This window comes from Narcine bancroftii, chromosome 6, assembly GCF_036971445.1.
Source record: "Narcine bancroftii isolate sNarBan1 chromosome 6, sNarBan1.hap1, whole genome shotgun sequence".
NCBI classification, from domain to species: Eukaryota; Metazoa; Chordata; class Chondrichthyes; order Torpediniformes; family Narcinidae; genus Narcine; species Narcine bancroftii.
Window position 1 is genome coordinate 21,558,045 of NC_091474.1, and position 17,541 is coordinate 21,575,585.

General features: G+C 38.2%; 1 protein-coding gene across 1 annotated transcript in view; it reads left to right on the forward strand.

Annotated features, from left to right (window-relative positions):
* The window catches only part of LOC138735788 (DNA topoisomerase 1-like), a 72,280-nt gene that overhangs the window by 14,292 nt on the left and 40,447 nt on the right, over nucleotides 1-17,541 (forward strand). Inside the window, exons 4-8 of the mRNA XM_069884213.1 lie at nucleotides 10,728-10,854; nucleotides 11,564-11,628; nucleotides 12,209-12,301; nucleotides 14,414-14,483; nucleotides 15,751-15,833. Coding sequence (XP_069740314.1) covers nucleotides 10,728-10,854; nucleotides 11,564-11,628; nucleotides 12,209-12,301; nucleotides 14,414-14,483; nucleotides 15,751-15,833 — 438 coding nt within the window. The remainder of the gene's footprint in view (nucleotides 1-10,727; nucleotides 10,855-11,563; nucleotides 11,629-12,208; nucleotides 12,302-14,413; nucleotides 14,484-15,750; nucleotides 15,834-17,541) is intronic.

The following is a 17,541-nucleotide window of genomic DNA, read 5'->3' on the forward strand; positions in this document are numbered from 1 at the left end:
CAGTGATGAACACGGTGAAAAGTTTCACTGGGACATTGTGACTAATGAAAAGCGGTATCAGGGCAACTGGAATCTATGAATGCTGGCCAACTATTGTTGGACACTGACACGAGAGACATCAGATGTTGAGTACGTAGGAAAATTGGTGGAATTTTTTTAGGTCAGTTGATCTAATGCCATGTGTCTGCATCATTATGTGATTAAGCATGCTAAATTCAATAAAAGTTAATTTAATGTTTCTCCAACTTCCCATGTGATACAGCAAATCTGAAATAGTCTTTGTGCCTTTAGAAAGAATGCATTTTGGGGGGGAAAAATTGTTGTCTAGTGATTAGTGATCCCAACATTTTTTCCAAAAATAAACTTTGCACTGCTTTCCTTTGTATCTATTTTTTGTAAACAATGTCTTTGCACATTCTTAGTGTTATTCCTGTATTTGTTTAATTACTGTAAAATCAGATACTATTTATTGTCATGTAATAAACAGGAATGTTTATTAAAACTGCCTGTGGCTGACAAAGGTTCGCCATTAACATTGCCCAGCACCTCTTGCAGTCAGAGAAAGTGAAGCAAAAGAGAGTCCACCAGAGTCACACCTCACCGAATGTCTGGATTTGCCTACAGCACCCCTGCAGTCGCACAGGACTCCGTTTCAGTTCAACCCATTGGTAACCCGAGCCCAGATCCAAACTTCCAACACCCTGAGGAAGCCTTCGGCATACAGGGCCCTTTAGGAGCCTTCCTTGCCCTCAGCATCCTTTTGAATCCCGGTTCCAATACCTGATACTTATAAGCTGGTCTCCCCGTAGTCTGGAGTGAGTCATTTGACCTCAAGTCACTTACTACCTGTGGGTTCCTCACCACAAGTCACCCAACGGCTCACCAACTGTGTGTCCCTCAACCGCTGAGCTCCTTACTGTTCAATCACTGTCTTGTAGGGTTGTTTCCTCTGCTTCTCCTTCTCAGTTTGGGGGGGGGGGGGGTGGAGGGGTGCTCTTCCTGTTACCTGTACCCTGCTACCCCAGAGTCTGCAATCCCTCATGGCTGCCTTCTTGGGCCCAGACCCTGTAGTTTTAGGATTTTAAATAAAACGTCAATTCCTTTAACAGGCCATTTAAAGCCTGTACAGAGCTGTCGACAGAAGGACTCTGCAGGGAGCGCTGTGTCCTGTGTCTCTGCTACCTGCTCTCCTCTGGTCTGCACCAGTGACATCGCCACCATTTTATTATGTTTGTCATAATTATTCTACATAGTACCATTGCCATTCATGTTGCCCCCAGGGTTACTAATCACTAATGTGCTTTTAGTCTTGAAAGCTCCCAAATGATCAGAGGACACCTTATCTGTATCACTATACCCTGCACTCTCTTCTAATGTAACATTTGCACTTATTGTTGCACTACCTTCGATATTTAAATAAGAATTGACTTCCAGGGCTTGCATGTTAAACAATGTTTTTGGCTCTACCTTGAAACATTTGGCTATAAACAATCCAATTCAAATGTCATTTTGTCCCCTTCTGGCTAAATGTAGAATGTAGGGAATGTACATCCCCACTTCTGTAAATTCCCTTGGCCATGATGGATATTAATACATTTCTAATTTCAAACCAGCAATCTTACTGTTGTTTCCACTAATTGGCAGAGAAGGTTGTCTTCTCTGATACTCCCTTTATGGCGTCAGAAGAGCAGAGTTGTGGGCACAAAAGAGGGCTTGGAATAAACTATTGAAATCCTTCTCTCTATAAATCTCATAGTCTGTTGTGTGGGATTGATTGTTGTGTTAAACAGTTGGGGTTGGATTTTTCTGATTCCACTCAATAAAATACCTTCATGTGTGGGTGTAGTAAGCCATTTTATTACTGTGTATACAATTTTCTTTGCAGGAGAACCCATATAAAAGCATATCTATTGTATTTTTGAGAAAGGGAAATCAGATATAATTGCGGGAATTATTTTGTCAGAGGAGGTGCAGTGCATATTTTTAAACTTGTTCCACCCAAGGGCTACAAAGGCTGGGTAAATTAACAAAAGCTTAGGGGTTGCATGGCCTACAAGATCTCTTTGGAAATGCTAATTGTTATTATCTTGTGTAAGAGGGGTCTGAGCAAGCATTTAAAGATTTTCCTCAGAAAATTGAAATTTCCCAGAATTCTTAATGGGGGTGTTGGCGGGGGGGGGGGGGGGGGGGGGGGGGGGGAAGCTACTTGGATTGTTTAGTCTGAGATGAGCAAAAGCCTGCTTAAATTTTACAACTGTTTGCCAAGTTATGGCAAGGGAGACTATATGTATTGCCCTCTGCTAATGTGCAAATTTGCCATGTATAGGATTTCTCTCCATTTTGGTCGTCATTTGTGGTTTAAACACCACAACACAAATGAGTCTTGCACTCCCTGTTATTCACACATTTATTTCTTTATGCATCCTCCATGCTCATTTTGTTCCACGGAAGTGTCCTTGGTCAGAGAAGCAGGATTGGCTCTGGCTCATTTTCATTTTGTTGAGAACTCTGCCAATACTTTAGCATGGATGATCTCACTAATTTCCTCTCTTTAAATTAAAGAGGCTCACTTGGGTATAGCCATTTTTAACATAATTCTTTTTGACAAATGACGGTGGTCATGGAGGTGGTGCCCTGGCTAAATTACCAGACGTAATCTTGAGGCTTGGACTAACGATTAAGACCTATTTAAACCTGTGGAATTTAACTTCTGTTTTGGATATTTTTAAATCATTTGTAATTCAAGATTATTGTCATGTTATAAAAGAGAAGATGAGGTATTACACAAAATTTCATTTACTCTACCATAAGGCAGACAAAGATCGCTATCAGCAGAAATTGCCCGGCACACCTTACAGTCAGAGAAACAGAAGCAAAAGAGAGTCCCCGCAGAGTCACTGACTGTCCATCCCCAGCGTTCATACAGCCTTCAGTCTAAACCACCACCAGCCTGAGCTCCAGGTGTAAACCTCCGACATGATCAGGAAGCCTCCAGCACCTTCGGCACCCCCTCGCATCCTCGTTCCGATACCTGGTACCCCTTCAGCCAGTCAGCTCATTGATATAATTCAAGGGAAGAAGTCTCCATCCCTATCAATCTGCCCTCTGTCTCCAAACCTACCAAGCGGACGTTGGCTTTTTCCCCAATAAGTGAAACATTCCTTCTATTTTTTGTGTCACATAAAGTTTAATTGCCAGGATAGCTCAAAGACACAACACCTGCATGAAGGTCAGTTAATATCTCTTTGGAGCATGTTAAACCTGCATAAGATGGTGGTTTTATTTGGGTGGCACAGTTAGCATAATGCTGTTCCAGCAACCAGGACTAGTGTTTGAATCCTGCATTGTCTAAGGATATAAGACATTCTCCCCATGTCTGCATGGGTTTCCTTCCCACTACTCAAAAACATATTGGGGATGTAGGTCATTTGGGTGTATTTGATGGGGCGGGCTCGTGAGCTGAAAGGGCCTGTTACTGTGCTGCAAGTATAAATTTAATTTAAAATTTACTTTAAAACAATTTGTTTTTGACAAGTATTTGAGTTTTAGTTACCAATGCACCAGAACAAATTAAACATTGATTTACAGAGTACTGGGCTATTACATTCTTTTGGAGAAAGCTAGAATACTGGGAAGAAAAAATTTTGTTCGGTATCACATAGGTCTGTATGGTGTTGGTATTTTTGTTAGTTTGGTTTCTTTCTCATTCTCCTAAGCCTTGATGATTATTCACTGCAAACACAGTTGACCATATTCAGTAAAGAATCCTATTAGATTAGATGGGTTTTCAGTCATTGATGAACCTTTGACTGCATTGTATTACTGGAAGTGAAAAGAGGCTTGTTTTGGAAGTGGTATTTGTACTTCTCGATCTCCTTAGTGGAGTTGATTTTGGGTGTATTTTTGTATATACGCTATCTTCAGGTTAGTAGCTAATAGTGTACAGAGCCTGTCTCTTCCATTTGTATAGAAACTTGTACAGTACGTTGTAAGGAATTAGACCTAGTAAAAACTAAACTGCTAATTTATTCTTGGTTTATTGAAACCTAGGTATCCGACACTTTGTGTGGATTGGTGAACTAGCTGCTAAGGGCATCAATTTTAAGCTTCCTTTTTTTTTAACCTATTTATTTTCCACAATGTTTTTTGCCCGTTAGAATTATGAATAGCTAAGATTTTACTGTACTTGTTTTAGTGCAAAACAAGAGGTATGTTTAATGTAAATATTAAATTCAAAATAAATCTGTCCCAATGCAAACTTTTTTTATAAATTAAATTTTCCCACATTCCATCTGGTGCATTCTTTGTCAGCTTCAACCGTACCAGCAGCCAAGTGTGCTGATGTCAGTTTTAATGGTGTTATATTGGGGAGGGGGGGGTTTAATTTTTAAAAATCTGCATCCTGGAGTTTGGGGAGGTAGCATTTACTGTTAAATGGGAGGTCAACATTGAGTCTGTTCATAGCATTAAAGGGGCGTAGCCAGATTCTAAAGTTGGAGGGAGTGTTAACAACAGTGCCATGATGTATGCCAAATAATTTTAAATTCATCATACAATTTTTGTATATAATATCAAAACACAAGAAGATACAGTTTTAAAGGAAGTACATAGTTTCATAGTGTTTTTTCTCCATGGCAATCCTTATAAGAAAAACAATCTAGGACTACAGTACCAAATGTAAGATGAATGCACCCATGGTAGCAGAGCAAGGAAAGTGCATTGGCTAGGCTACAGGTGCTGAAATGTTTTGGCTTGTAAACACACAATCATTTCTCTTACATGATGTAAAATATTTCATTACCTAGCTATAATATACATAATTATATTCTACATTCATTAATTTCATGTTTCAGTAATAGTGTCATTATGTATGAAACTTGCATATATCTGAGGTTGTACCTTGTGACATGAAAAAGATGAAGTTCCATAGAATCATCCAGCGTCAGAGAGGAGGTGATGATTTCACGGTTTGTTTTGGCTCCCCAGATGCCAGGTTGCCAGTGGCCACCAGCACATCACAGGAAACTGAGCACAAACAAAACACCGGGAGTTGGTTGAATAAAATAATGAATGAATCCAGAAAGGCCATGTGATAAGGTTTTTAAAAATCAATTTTGAAAAAAAGAGGTTTGGCTTTATCACATAAGGAAACTGTTGAAAAGGCACCACTTGTGAAGAATATGCCCTGTGCCCCCCACCCCCAAAGCTACACCACTGATTCACAGGATTGTATTGTCCGATTCCCTGCTGCATGTATAGTTCTTGGTGTTTCAGCTGCATCTGTTGGTTTCAGTCATTTAAACTGACTTCCTCTGCTTTGTGAAAAGATGGTTCCAAGAATTTGTAGCTGAATTATGTCTTCCTTGAATGAGGACTTAGTCATGCATGGTAAAAATCTAGTATAAATATTATCACTTGAGACTGAGATCTTGACACGATCTTAAAAAAGGATGGAGCAAACCACAAGATCTCAAATTCCATTGTTTTGTGACAACATTAAGCTGGAAAATTGCTATAAATTAAATTTTTTCAAGTAAATAAATGAGTGCAAAAGAAGAGAATATGAGTTAGTGTCTGTGGTTCATTCTGAAATCTGATGGCAGAGGGGGTAGAGGATGTTTCTGTATCATTGGTCTTCAGGCTCTTGTTCCTCCTTCCTGATGGTAGCAGTGAGAAGGTGAGAGTCCTTGAGGATAGAGGCTGCTTTCTTGAGACACCGGCTCTTGTTGATGTCCTTAATGGAGTAAAGACTGACGCCTATGGTTGTACTGGCTGAGTTCTGTCGACTTTTCCTGTTCTGTGCATTGGCACCTCCAATACAAACAGTGATGCACCCAGTCCGTATGCTCTCCACGATACTTACTCTCTCTCATCCCTCTTTCCTTCAGATAGACAAGAGTTTAGTAGCTTTTCCACCATGTCACACACAATGTAGTAATATTTGGCTTCTAAAATTTGATATTAATGCTACAAGATTTAAAAAATTTTAATACAATTTTCATGCATTATAGGTTACTTCACTTAGTTTTTTTAAAGAACATTTCTTTAATTTCCACATATCTCTTGTATAATTTTCATCTCTTTAAGATTGGTTCGCTTTTGTATCATGTGGTATCTAATTAGATGTTAAAAACGACCATTCAGAATTGAAGATACTAGAAATGTTCTGTAGATCAAACAGGAAGAGCATCAGTCTGAAATGTTTTCTCATTTATTCTGCCAATACGTGCTGCCTGATCTGTTGAGTATTTCTAGCCTTTTCTGCTTTTATCTTAAATTTCCAGCATCTCTAGTTTTGCTGTTCTAATACCAGCCATGGGAGCTGGTATTAGTCAAAACTTCTGTGAATCACTCTGACATGTGCTTCCCCAAGCCTTCATCCCCAGTGTCCCACATGTTTAGCCCGTGACTTCTTAGCAACATCTGATAACTTTTAATGTCTTGTCTGTTCCTTCATGTCATTAGTCTTTCTTCATTTAAGGTAGTTGTCACCACGGTTCACTGCCTTGCATTTACTGATTCTGAGTTCCATCTGACTGTTTTCCCCCTTCTACCTCTTGTTGGTGCAAAAACACTTTTAATTAATTTGCTCTTTAGATATTTTAATACAACTTAAACCTCTCACTTTACTGTATTAGCTTCTTGGCCAAAAGTTTCATCAGCCTATATGCTCCCTATCCATTGCATTTCTTTTACCCTCAATTTGTGTGATTAAAAAGAACTTTAAAAAAAAAACTTGTTTGGTTTAGTTCTTCTCTAATCTCCCTTTTACTATTTTCAACATTGGGTACTCATGGATAAAAATACTAATTCCATGCACTTTGAACTAGCTGCCATACAATTATCTAGACTACTTCTGACTCTTTTAATAAAACATAGTGATACCGTTACTGTAAGAAATTTTCATGCATATCATTTTTGTATTTTGGATGTAACAATCTACCAATCAGTAGTTTTATAGAAATTGCCTTCTGGGAAAATTTGTCAGGATTTTCATTTCTTCAGCTTTTTAGTAGACCTTTGAAATAAATTATTTTGCTATGGGTTGTACATCTCATTCCACATCCAAGCAGCTTTGCATTAACCACTCTGCAATCCTTGATCATCCTTTACACTCGATAGCTCCCTGGAGAATAATTTTGGCTCGATTGTTTCTTCCCTGGTTTCTAGATTCTTCAGTTGCCACCACTTTTTGTTTAATTGGCTTTAATGATTTTGCTTTTAACTTGATATTCCTTTTACTATTATCAACTAATGATTTTAATTTCTTGGCATCTCTTCTACCTTAAGATTTTTAGAATACTCTGTTTTGCTGCAGATGTTCTTTCTTTCCACTATTCTCTTCAACTACTTCCCCTGGTTTCTTGGATTCCTGCTTGGGTTTTGACCATCTATTGCTGCAAGACCTCCACTGGAGATCCTGCATTGGCTGGGTATGAGAAACACAAAGTGACTTCTTGCCAAGTCAGGAAAGTTGGAAAGTTTTTGAAAATTATATATATATATATATATATATATATATATATATATATATAAAAGGCATATGTAAACAGTTTTAAAGGAAAGCTAAATTATTTATCCTTAGTCAACATATTTTTTTTCCAAGGAGGGTAATTGAGGTTGTACGGAATGTATGTAGATGCCAAATTAGAGGTATAGATTTTTTTCATTTGCGTGGCTTTTACTTTCCTAGAGTCATGTTTTTCAGGTTTCTGAATGACTGTTTATTTTCTCCAGGATGTAGGTTTGATGGGCAGACAGCAGTCTGTGAGGACAGCAACGTGGATTTTGGGAGGATGGTGGTGTAAATGAGGCACTGTTTTTCTAACTAGATGGATTGTTGGCAAAAATGTGAGGAAGCTGGCAACAGGCAGTGAAGTCAAAGTCTTTAGCTGCCTTTGTGAAATAAAGTGACAGCAGCCTGAGGCCTATATTTGAGCTTCACTGTGCACTTCTAGTTAGGCCTTGTCTGTAGAGACATTGCATTAACGCCTTAATGACTAAGTCGAGAAGAATATGTTAAAATCAAACTCTGCAGTTTTATGTAATGAATTTGTCTTTTGTTGGCTTTTTCTTAAAGCAGATGGGTGAAATGTATTGTCTGGCAGGTCAGACTTGCAAATTTATTACTGGGTGCTGTTTAGGTTGGCTATTTCCAAATATCCAAAATGGAGGCCAGTGAGCAGGTCCATGTGGGAGTGCTGTGCGCACTACACATTTGTGCATGCATAGGTGCACACAAAACAAGCACAGCTTCGAGGGAACACAGCATCAGAAAACTCGGAACAAAAAAAATCAACCACTCTGTCTCCAACTCTCCACACCTCCACTGTCCACTGCATTAACGTAATGCAAGTTTAAAAAAAAATTCATTGAAGTTTAAATGAACATTTCCATAAGATGCATCTCCGATTAAATAAATATATATATATTTGCCGCAGTTTTCCACATAACATTTATGAGGGTATACACTTGTAGAGAGAAGAAAGATAGAACAAGAAAAAAGAGAAAACTATATATAACTAGGGAGTGATGTTTTTAAACAACATAATCATTGATTTGTAAGAATAAGGTCACGCTCATGAAATGTCTTGTAGTTAAAACTATTTTTCCTAGTATGAATCAAATTGGTCCAACTTATGATGATCAGATGTTGTTATCTTCTCTATTTTATAAATGTCTGTTATAATTTCCAACCATGTGTTTAAAGTTGGGCTCTCTCTCCTGTGAACCATTTTCTGGTGGGAGTCTTTTTACCAGCCACCAGCAGTATATTCATTAAAAAAAAATTATCTCTTTTCAACCATTCTTAAGGTATATAACCCAAAATATATGGACTTAGTACTTTTTCTTTTTTAAATATTTTATTGAGTTTAACATAGGAACTTGTATACAAAATTTTGGGAAAACCTATAACCAGTCATCTCATGTACATACAAGTATGTATGTGTGTGTGTAATTAAATTAATCTATAATATCAATGTTAAACCTATATTTGCCAAGTTAAGCCAAATAAAAATTAAAAAAGAAAAAAAAGGATATTTCACTTTTAAAAATGTCTTGTAGGTCATTATGTATCCCACTCCAATAACTCGATAACTGGGCAGTCCCAAAAAAATAGTTTCCATTTTGATTTACAGAATTTTTCCACCAAACAAGGAGGTTACTATCATAACGGGATTTCGGAGAGGGTGTAATAAAGTATCTTCTCGGGTTTTTCCATCTAAACTCTCCATTTCTGTGAACTGGTATACTTCCATTGATACCTCCATATTATTTTCCATTCTTCCTCCGATATCGTTATCCCTCCTTCCTTTTCCTAATTTAAAGTTTTAATGTATGAAGTCGAGTATGCTTTAAGATTTGACAGACCTTTGTATACACATACACTTGAAATAATTTTACTACCATTATCTGAATAGTATGCTTCCAAGCAGTTCTATCAAACATATACTTGCCGTGGTCACATTTTAAATTTTCCTATTAACATAATTCGCATCTGCAAATACTGATAAAAGTCTTGTTTTTCTCATGTGTTTCTCTTTTGAAATGTTTAATGAGAAATACTTAATAGAAATTTTAATTTAAAAAAAATATTGAATCTAAACTGAGTTACTCGCCCTCCTTCAAAGAATAAAGCTCGCCACTACTCAGCATTCTGCTCGATGCCAACTAAACCAATGCATAAGTGAAGATCATTCGTGCCACCCCCAGGTCTGCGTACGATCTCACTGTACATGTGCCGGCTGGGCCCAGTACTCAAATCCATCGCATATGCTTGAGTGCCAGCTGGCACATGCACGGTAAAAGAAACATGGCTGCGCAGAGCTTTCGGACCCCGGGAAGCTGCAAATTTACAGGTAAGCCTGTGCCCCTGGCCCCTCCCTTGCCCTTTTGCTGGATTCTGACCCTTATTTGTCTTCCATTTGGGGATGTAGGGTTTTCACCAGCAAATGAACGTCCGGCTCGAGGGGGCGATGGATGGAGGACAGTGTCCTCAAAAACCAGACTGTCCAACCTAAATCCAGACATCTGGCCACCCTAGTGCTGTTTCTAGCCTCACTACCTCAGAAGGTACAAAATGGATTTCCATGCTTCGATAAACAGTTTTATAACCAGTAAATTTTAAGAAAGGTAGATTATCAAAGTAGATGAAGGGCTGTAATATTTCCAATTTTAAAAAAATTGTACTTGCTATCAATTTTCATATTATTTCCAAGTTGTGCCTCCATTAATTTTTTTTGTTTACTTAGCCCATGAAGTTTGCTTTCCATACACGATTAAATGTTTTCTCCTTTAAGTAAAGGAGAAATACATTCTCTTGGTATGTCAAATACAAATAATTATAAAATTTGGATATTGGTGAGTTTTATAATTGAACCACAGTTGTTCTAAAAGTTGGGTAACTAAATTTAGCACTGGTGAAGATCTGGGCCCATATCTTGTTACATCTGATTACCCTATCACTTCAAGACACATTAAAAACCTATTTGACCTTTTTTGTACTATTAGCCAAGCAACTGCCTTTCTTTTATATCGCTTTTCTCTTTGTGGTAACTTAAATATATTGTCTGCTTTACATAAGACTTTCAATGCCTTTATACATTGTCACGATTATAACATTCACCAGTGAAAGAGAAATGGAAGCATGTTGGCAAAAAATGATGTACTCCATGTAGCATGCAAATATTGTGGGCTCTGTAACATCACTCTCTCTGTTTTTGTAGTGAGCACAAGGATTCGTCTGAAAAGAAACACAAAGATAAAGAAAGGGAAAAAGACAAATTAAAACACAGAGATGGAAGCTCTGACAAACACAAACACAAGGACAAGGAGAAAAGAAAGGAAGAAAAGGTATTTGAGTTAAAGTGAACTGCCCTATATCCAGTTGTCATTTATTTTGACCTTGCAGATACTTTTCTTCCCCAAAGGTAACGCAGCAATATTTGAAGTTAGAAATTGGATCCATTGTACGCATAGCACGTCAAATCTCTCTTTGCTTACCCGCTTAGCCGAATTTTAACACTCGTTCATTCTCTGGTCATCCAGTTGCATGCTATATTTTCAAAATTTCACGGGCTCAGCTTTGTAGCCTGAGCCTCTCTGAACCTCTTTATTAAGAGGTCCACAATGAGGCCAAGAATTACTAAATATAATAATGGACAAAGCTGTGCAAAAAGAAACGGTGGCATGATTTCCTGAAGAGTAAACCAAAAGATGAGGAGAATGCAGACTTTTTGAAAAAGGAAGTGGGGAATTTAGAAAAATTTTCTGAGTGAAAATTTAAAGAACTGATCATTTGCGAGAGATTGTTTTCTGAGACGATAAATAAAATGCATTTAGTTCATATGTTTTTTAAAATATGGAAAGGTCATTCATTGGATTTGTTGTACGTGTTGCCGAAAGCACAAAACATACCCATGAGGATGAGAGAGGGGTTCTATGCCCTATAGCACTGATGGTCACTAAATGCAATAGTTCAGGATCAAAAGTGGAAATGCTTGATTTAGAATGGTCTACAGAAGGGATCTTGCATTACTAATCCAATTTTTCTTTTTAAAAGGATAAAATCCACACTTCTAGTGGTGGTTCTGGGGACAAAGTAAAGAAGGAGAATGGTTTCACAAGGTAAGTGTTCCCTGAAACTTCAACAGCCATTATTCAGACAGGAGTGTGTCTTTTACTCATTGGCTTTTGAATTGAGTTTCTCACCTCGAGGCCTGCTGCTGTTACAAATGGGTGGGAAATGAGGATGGGGAAAAGTGTAACAGTTGTTGAACAGTAGACACAATAACCCTTGTTTTTAGAGTGGTCAGGGACTGTGGTCATGTCAAATATGTTTATCATCTTCTGTCTACCAATCACTAGAATGTTGAGTTTGACTTGTAAAGGGTCAAACCATTTGATTTTAAGAAAGGAAGTTTGGTTTGTATTGAAAAGATATTTGGAATATAAGTTATCTTTTTGAACATTCCTTGTTGGAAAAGTGACCATGCTACTAATTGCTCGAATCTATAGCTCTTGGACTTGTATTAGAATAAACTAAATTAAGTTAGAATATGTTGTGTCTGAGTTCCAATCATGTTTGGACATGTATTTTATGGACTATCTGGTCTGGTTTTCAAGGTTTTTTTAAGTTTTAGGCAGACTGTTCTATAAATAAAAGTTGTCTAAAATTTCTCTCATCCCTTTCTCTTCTCCTCTTTAGCCCTCCTCGTATAAAACACGAGCCAGATGATGATTACATCCCATCCATTAAGGTGGAAAATAAGCCGATGAAGAGAATACGTGAAGATGACGAGTATGTTTCTTCCTTAAAGCTCTTCAAGTACAATATTGTCATATTTTGTATGGGTGGGAACAAAGAGTAAAGAGCAATTTCTTAGAAAAAAGGAAACAGATGACCACAGATTAGTCCTTAGTTGGAAGTAGTTACATCACGTAGGAGAGCCATGTAAACAGCAATTGTAAATAACTACCTGGTTACAACCAACAGATCTACAGGCAATTATAGGACTGTTGCATTCACCTGAGGGTGCTTAATGTTTTAGCCACAAGAGACTGCACTGAAGAGTTGGCCTAAAATTTCTTCACTGTTCTCGTGACTTTGAAATCCATAATCTTCAGAGTGTAGAGTGCGAGGTCATTTAAACTAAAGGCAAAAACCATAAAAGATTTTCATTGAAAGACATGCACACTTTCCTATGAAAGTGTCTGCAAATTATTTTGAAGTTTTTGTAATAAAAAAATTTTAAAAATCCTGTTCCTCTGCTGTCTTCTCTCTTTCTCTTTTCTCTTTGGCTTGGCTTCGCGGACGAAGATTTATGGAGGGGTAATGTCCACGTCAGCTGCAGGCTTGTTTGTGGCTGACAAGTCCGATGCGGGACAGGCAGACACGGTTGCAGTGGTTGCAGGGAAAAATTGGTTGGTTGGGGTTGGGTGTTGGGTTTTTCCTCCTTTGCCTTTTGTCAGTGAGGTGGGCTCTGCGGTCTTCTTCAAAGGAGGTTGCTCCCCGCCGAACTGAGAGGCGCCAAGATGCACGGTTTGAGGCGATATCACCCCACTGGTGGTGGTCAATGTGGCAGGCATCAAGAGATTTCTTTAGGCAGTCCTTGTACCTCTTCTTTGGTGCACCTCTGTCACGGTGGCCAGTGGAGAGCTCGCCATATAACACGATCTTGGGAAGGCGATGGTCCTCCATTCTGGAGACGTGACCCACCCAGTGCAGTTGGATCTTCAGCAGTGTGGATTCGATGCTGTCGGCCTCTGCCATCTCGAGTACTCCGATGTTAGAGATGAAGTAGCTCCAAAGAATGTTGAGGATGGAGCGGAGACAATGCTGGTGGAAGCGTTCTAGGAGCCGTAGGTGATGCCGGTAGAGGACCCATGATTCAGAGCCGAACAGGAGTGTGGGTATGACAACGGCTCTGTATACGCTAATCTTTGTGAGGTTTTTCAGTTGGTTGTTTTTCCAGACTCTTTTGTGTAGTCTTCCAAAGGCGCTATTTGCCTTGGCGAGTCTGTTGTCTATCTCGTTGTCGATCCTTGCATCCGATGAAATGGTGCAGCCGAGATGGGTAAACTGGTTGACCGATTTGAGTTGTGTGTGCCCGATGGAGATTTGGGGGGGCTGGTAGTCATGGTGGGGAGCTGGCTGATGGAGGACCTCAGTTTTCTTCAGGCTGACTTCCAGGCCAAACATTTTGGCAGTTTCCGCAAAACAGGACGTCATGCGCTGGAGAGCTGGCTCTGAATGGGCAACTAAAGCGGCATCGTCTGCAAAGAGTAGGTCACGGACAAGTTACTCTTGTGTCTTGGTGTGAGCTTGCAGGCGCCTTCAATCTGGCAGTCCTCTGCTGTAAAGTATAACATAATGCAGAGATAATATCTGACCTTATTTCAATGCTCACTGAGTGGCTAATTTGCTAATGCTCTCTCATACCATAGTTTTTTTTTAAAATGAATTCTGCATAGTTCCATGTGATCAAATTGCCCCCTTTTTGGGGCAGAAATTATTTTTTTATATAAAAAAAAACCTCAAAAGAAACATCAACAGACTCAAACCATTGAGGACAGTGGAAGAATAAAAGAGGTCATGGACACATTTATCACAGCAGGAGATAAATCTCCAGAGACTTTTATTCCAGCATTGATTCCATTATTTAAAAAAAATACAAGCAAATTTATAATCAAGCACAGCAGACTATCAGTATCTTGCAAATTATAAAGGAAACAATTGCTTTAACAATTATTACCCTATTTTTTTTTTGAACTGTAAATCCCAAAGATAGAAATTTTTGCTTCATGGTTATCACCTTGAGCATTGAGATGTTAAACCGATAGGCAGGTGTCAAAGGGTGATAGTTATCTAACATGAGATATTTTGACTGTTCATTAATTCTTTCTCCCATAGTGTTGATTTTAAACCTAAGAAGATCAAAACAGAAGATGCAAAGAAAGCCAAAAAACGAAAATTCGACGAGGTATGTGATGCTTTTGTTTTCTTCAGAGTCCAAACTTCAATTGTTTTGCATTATTTCATGGTTTTGGAAATGCTTGCAGAAGTGAATGAGTAGTCAATTGACCTTTCTCTATAAAGATCCATATGTCAACATATTGATAATCTTCCAATATGCTGAAATACATCACAGATTGTAAATTTTTTTTTTCTATTTTATGACCTAATCATGCCTTAGATTGTCTTGTTTACTTACTTCAATGTTTCATTTAACAACCCCCCCCCACCACATTTAATGTATTAGCCAATAATTTTACAAATGTAAATTTCACTTTAATTTTTATCCCTTCCCCACCCTCCCAATATGCTGTTACCATGCAGGTTAGAGTTGGATCACGGAAATTTCCACTTTAAGTCATACAAATTGCTGTGTCTTTCTCCCTTGCTTGAAATCTCTCCATCTCGTCTCCTCCGGCAGTTTGCAATATTTTAACTTCTGTATTATTACTTGATCTTGAATCCTTGGTTGCATCATCCCTGAACTGGGGAATTAGCCATCTCTTTCGACAATATTGTCACATGATTTTTAGCTCAGTTTTTCCTGAATTGTTTACACTGAGCCATGGAAATCAGCAGCCCTTGAAGCCTACTGCACTGTGCAATATAATCACAGCTGATCCTTCATCTCAGTATCACATTTTTGCTCTCTTGGTGATCCTTGTCTGTTTCCTTAAATATATTTAATGATTTTCCATCCGGAGTACAGAGTTCATTGGTTCACCATTCTCTGAAGTTCTTTTCATCTGAATCACCTGATGTCTTGCTTCATATCTTGAAACTGTCCATTCTAGACATCGCTTTGTAATCACATAGAACATTGTTCCTACTGCTTGTCATCCTTATTGACTACACTCTGGGGAATTGTGCACATGCTCTAAATTCATCTTAATCCTTTTGTTTGCATTCTGCTGCCCTGTGTTTTGCTTCTTCCTCTGCATGGCCATTGACTATAATTGTTCATTTTGTTGCCTACAAAAGTGACTGCTTAAAAACTAATTTGTGTGGATTTAACGTTATGATTAGACATTGAATATTTTGTGGGTTATTAGAATGTTAAGCTTTGATACACTTTGACACCTTTTATGCTAGATAATAATTTGTATCATGAGTGATGGCAAGCTTAAGTTGTGGATAGCAGAGTTTGTCTTTCAACATTTGATACGGTATGGGATTTGTGATTGGTGTGTTACTATCACTGAGCCTGGATCTTCCTTTCTTGGCATGAATCAAAGAACAAAAAGGCCAAAGTTAAAGAGGAAAGTGGTGGGCAAGGAAAATCAAAGAAGAAAAAAGAGGAAGAAGATAAATGGAAATGGTGAGGTTCTCTGGAACACTGCGTGTATCTTGTTGCTTTTTTCCTTGCACCCAACTGGCACCCATACAAGTCAATTTAGGTAGCCTATTTGAATTAGGACATGCAGCACAGTAACAGGCCCTCGCAGCCCATGAGCCCGTGCCCCCCAAATGCATCATTTAACCTACGATCCCCATAGGTTTTTTGAAAGGTGAGAGGAAACCCATGCAAACACATGGAGCACATAAAAAATCCTTACAGATGGCACCAGATTCAAACCCAGGTCGCTGGCATTATGATAGCATTGCACTCACCACTATGCTAACTGTGCCTAAACATTTCTGGGATACTTTTTCAATGATCTTGGATATTAGAGCTTAGATATTGCGCCTAGAACTGCCTGTCTCCAAACATCTAGCAATCTTGATGTAGCCTCATCATCCAGGTGCCAGCCCTGTAGGATCTCTGGTCCAGCATTCATTAAGCTTTCTGAATAAGGAATGAACCTGAAGAATTCTTTCACATGTACAATTTTTAAGCAATTTCTAATATTCTCATAAATAAAATGTAAACATGCAGAAGTTAAAGTAATTTTATTTCAAAAGACTAATGGAATGTTGAAATATTTTTAAGGCGATCTAAAATTACCCAAAATATTTTGTGGCTGAGAGATTGTTAAGCAGTAATTAGGGACTGCTTATTATTATTGCTTAAGAGCTTTAACTGTGCCACTGGCTGTGAACAATTCTGCTCAATTGCTGGAAGACTAATATTTACTGCCTTGAGTAGGTAGTTTTGTGTGGCTTCAGGAACTGGTGAATCTTCTATATTTATACCCAGTAACAAGATATAGGGTGGTACCTACCTTTACCTTTTAATGATTGGAGGTGGCAGAAAAATAATTTGTAAATGTTAGCTTAATCTACAAGTTTGCAAAGGTTGAACAGCACTCTCTATGGAAGAACAGGGAATCATGGGCAGGAATTTGTGGGTTCAGGTACATGGATACAAGAAAAATAGAGAGTTATAGGTGTATGGTAGGGAAGGTTTCATTTGTTGAGTAGGTTTCTGTCAAATCGGTTCAACGTCATGGGCCAAAGGGCATATACTGTGCTGTAATGTTCTATCTTTCTGTGCAAGCTACCCAATTTGCTTTTGTTTCTCTGTGATGATGGAAACACTCACCATTTTTCTCATCACAGGTTGTGGAGCTTGTTTTTTTTATCCGCAAGAAACCACTGATTAATTCTACATGACTTCGTGGCCCAACAATTTTTCCTTTTTAGTTGTTCAGTTATATAGTAAAGTTGGTCTGTAAGGTTTAATTTACATGTTGGTGAAGAGAATTGGGTCAAAAACGAATTGTTGTTTTTCATCATTAAGTATTCTGGCAGTTCCATAGCTTTAAGACTGATTTTAAAAATGCTGTTGCAATGTGTTTTTAATCCCTGTATTGTGTCTGGTACCAAATTTCTTCCATTGTGTTTGAATTAGCTAAAGCACCACAGCAGTTCTTGAGTTTTTTAAAAATGCGATGAACAAGTTGCTTCTACAAAGAAATACCATACAAAAAAGCAATGTAGCAACCTCTGAATTAAAAAGCTGGCATGCCACTAAAAGAGCCTGTGTTAACTCTTTGAAAGGACCATCCAATTCTTTCCATTCCTTTATCCTTTTTTTAATGATGTGGACTTGTTTCCAATTTCAAATATTTATCCTGTTTCTTAAA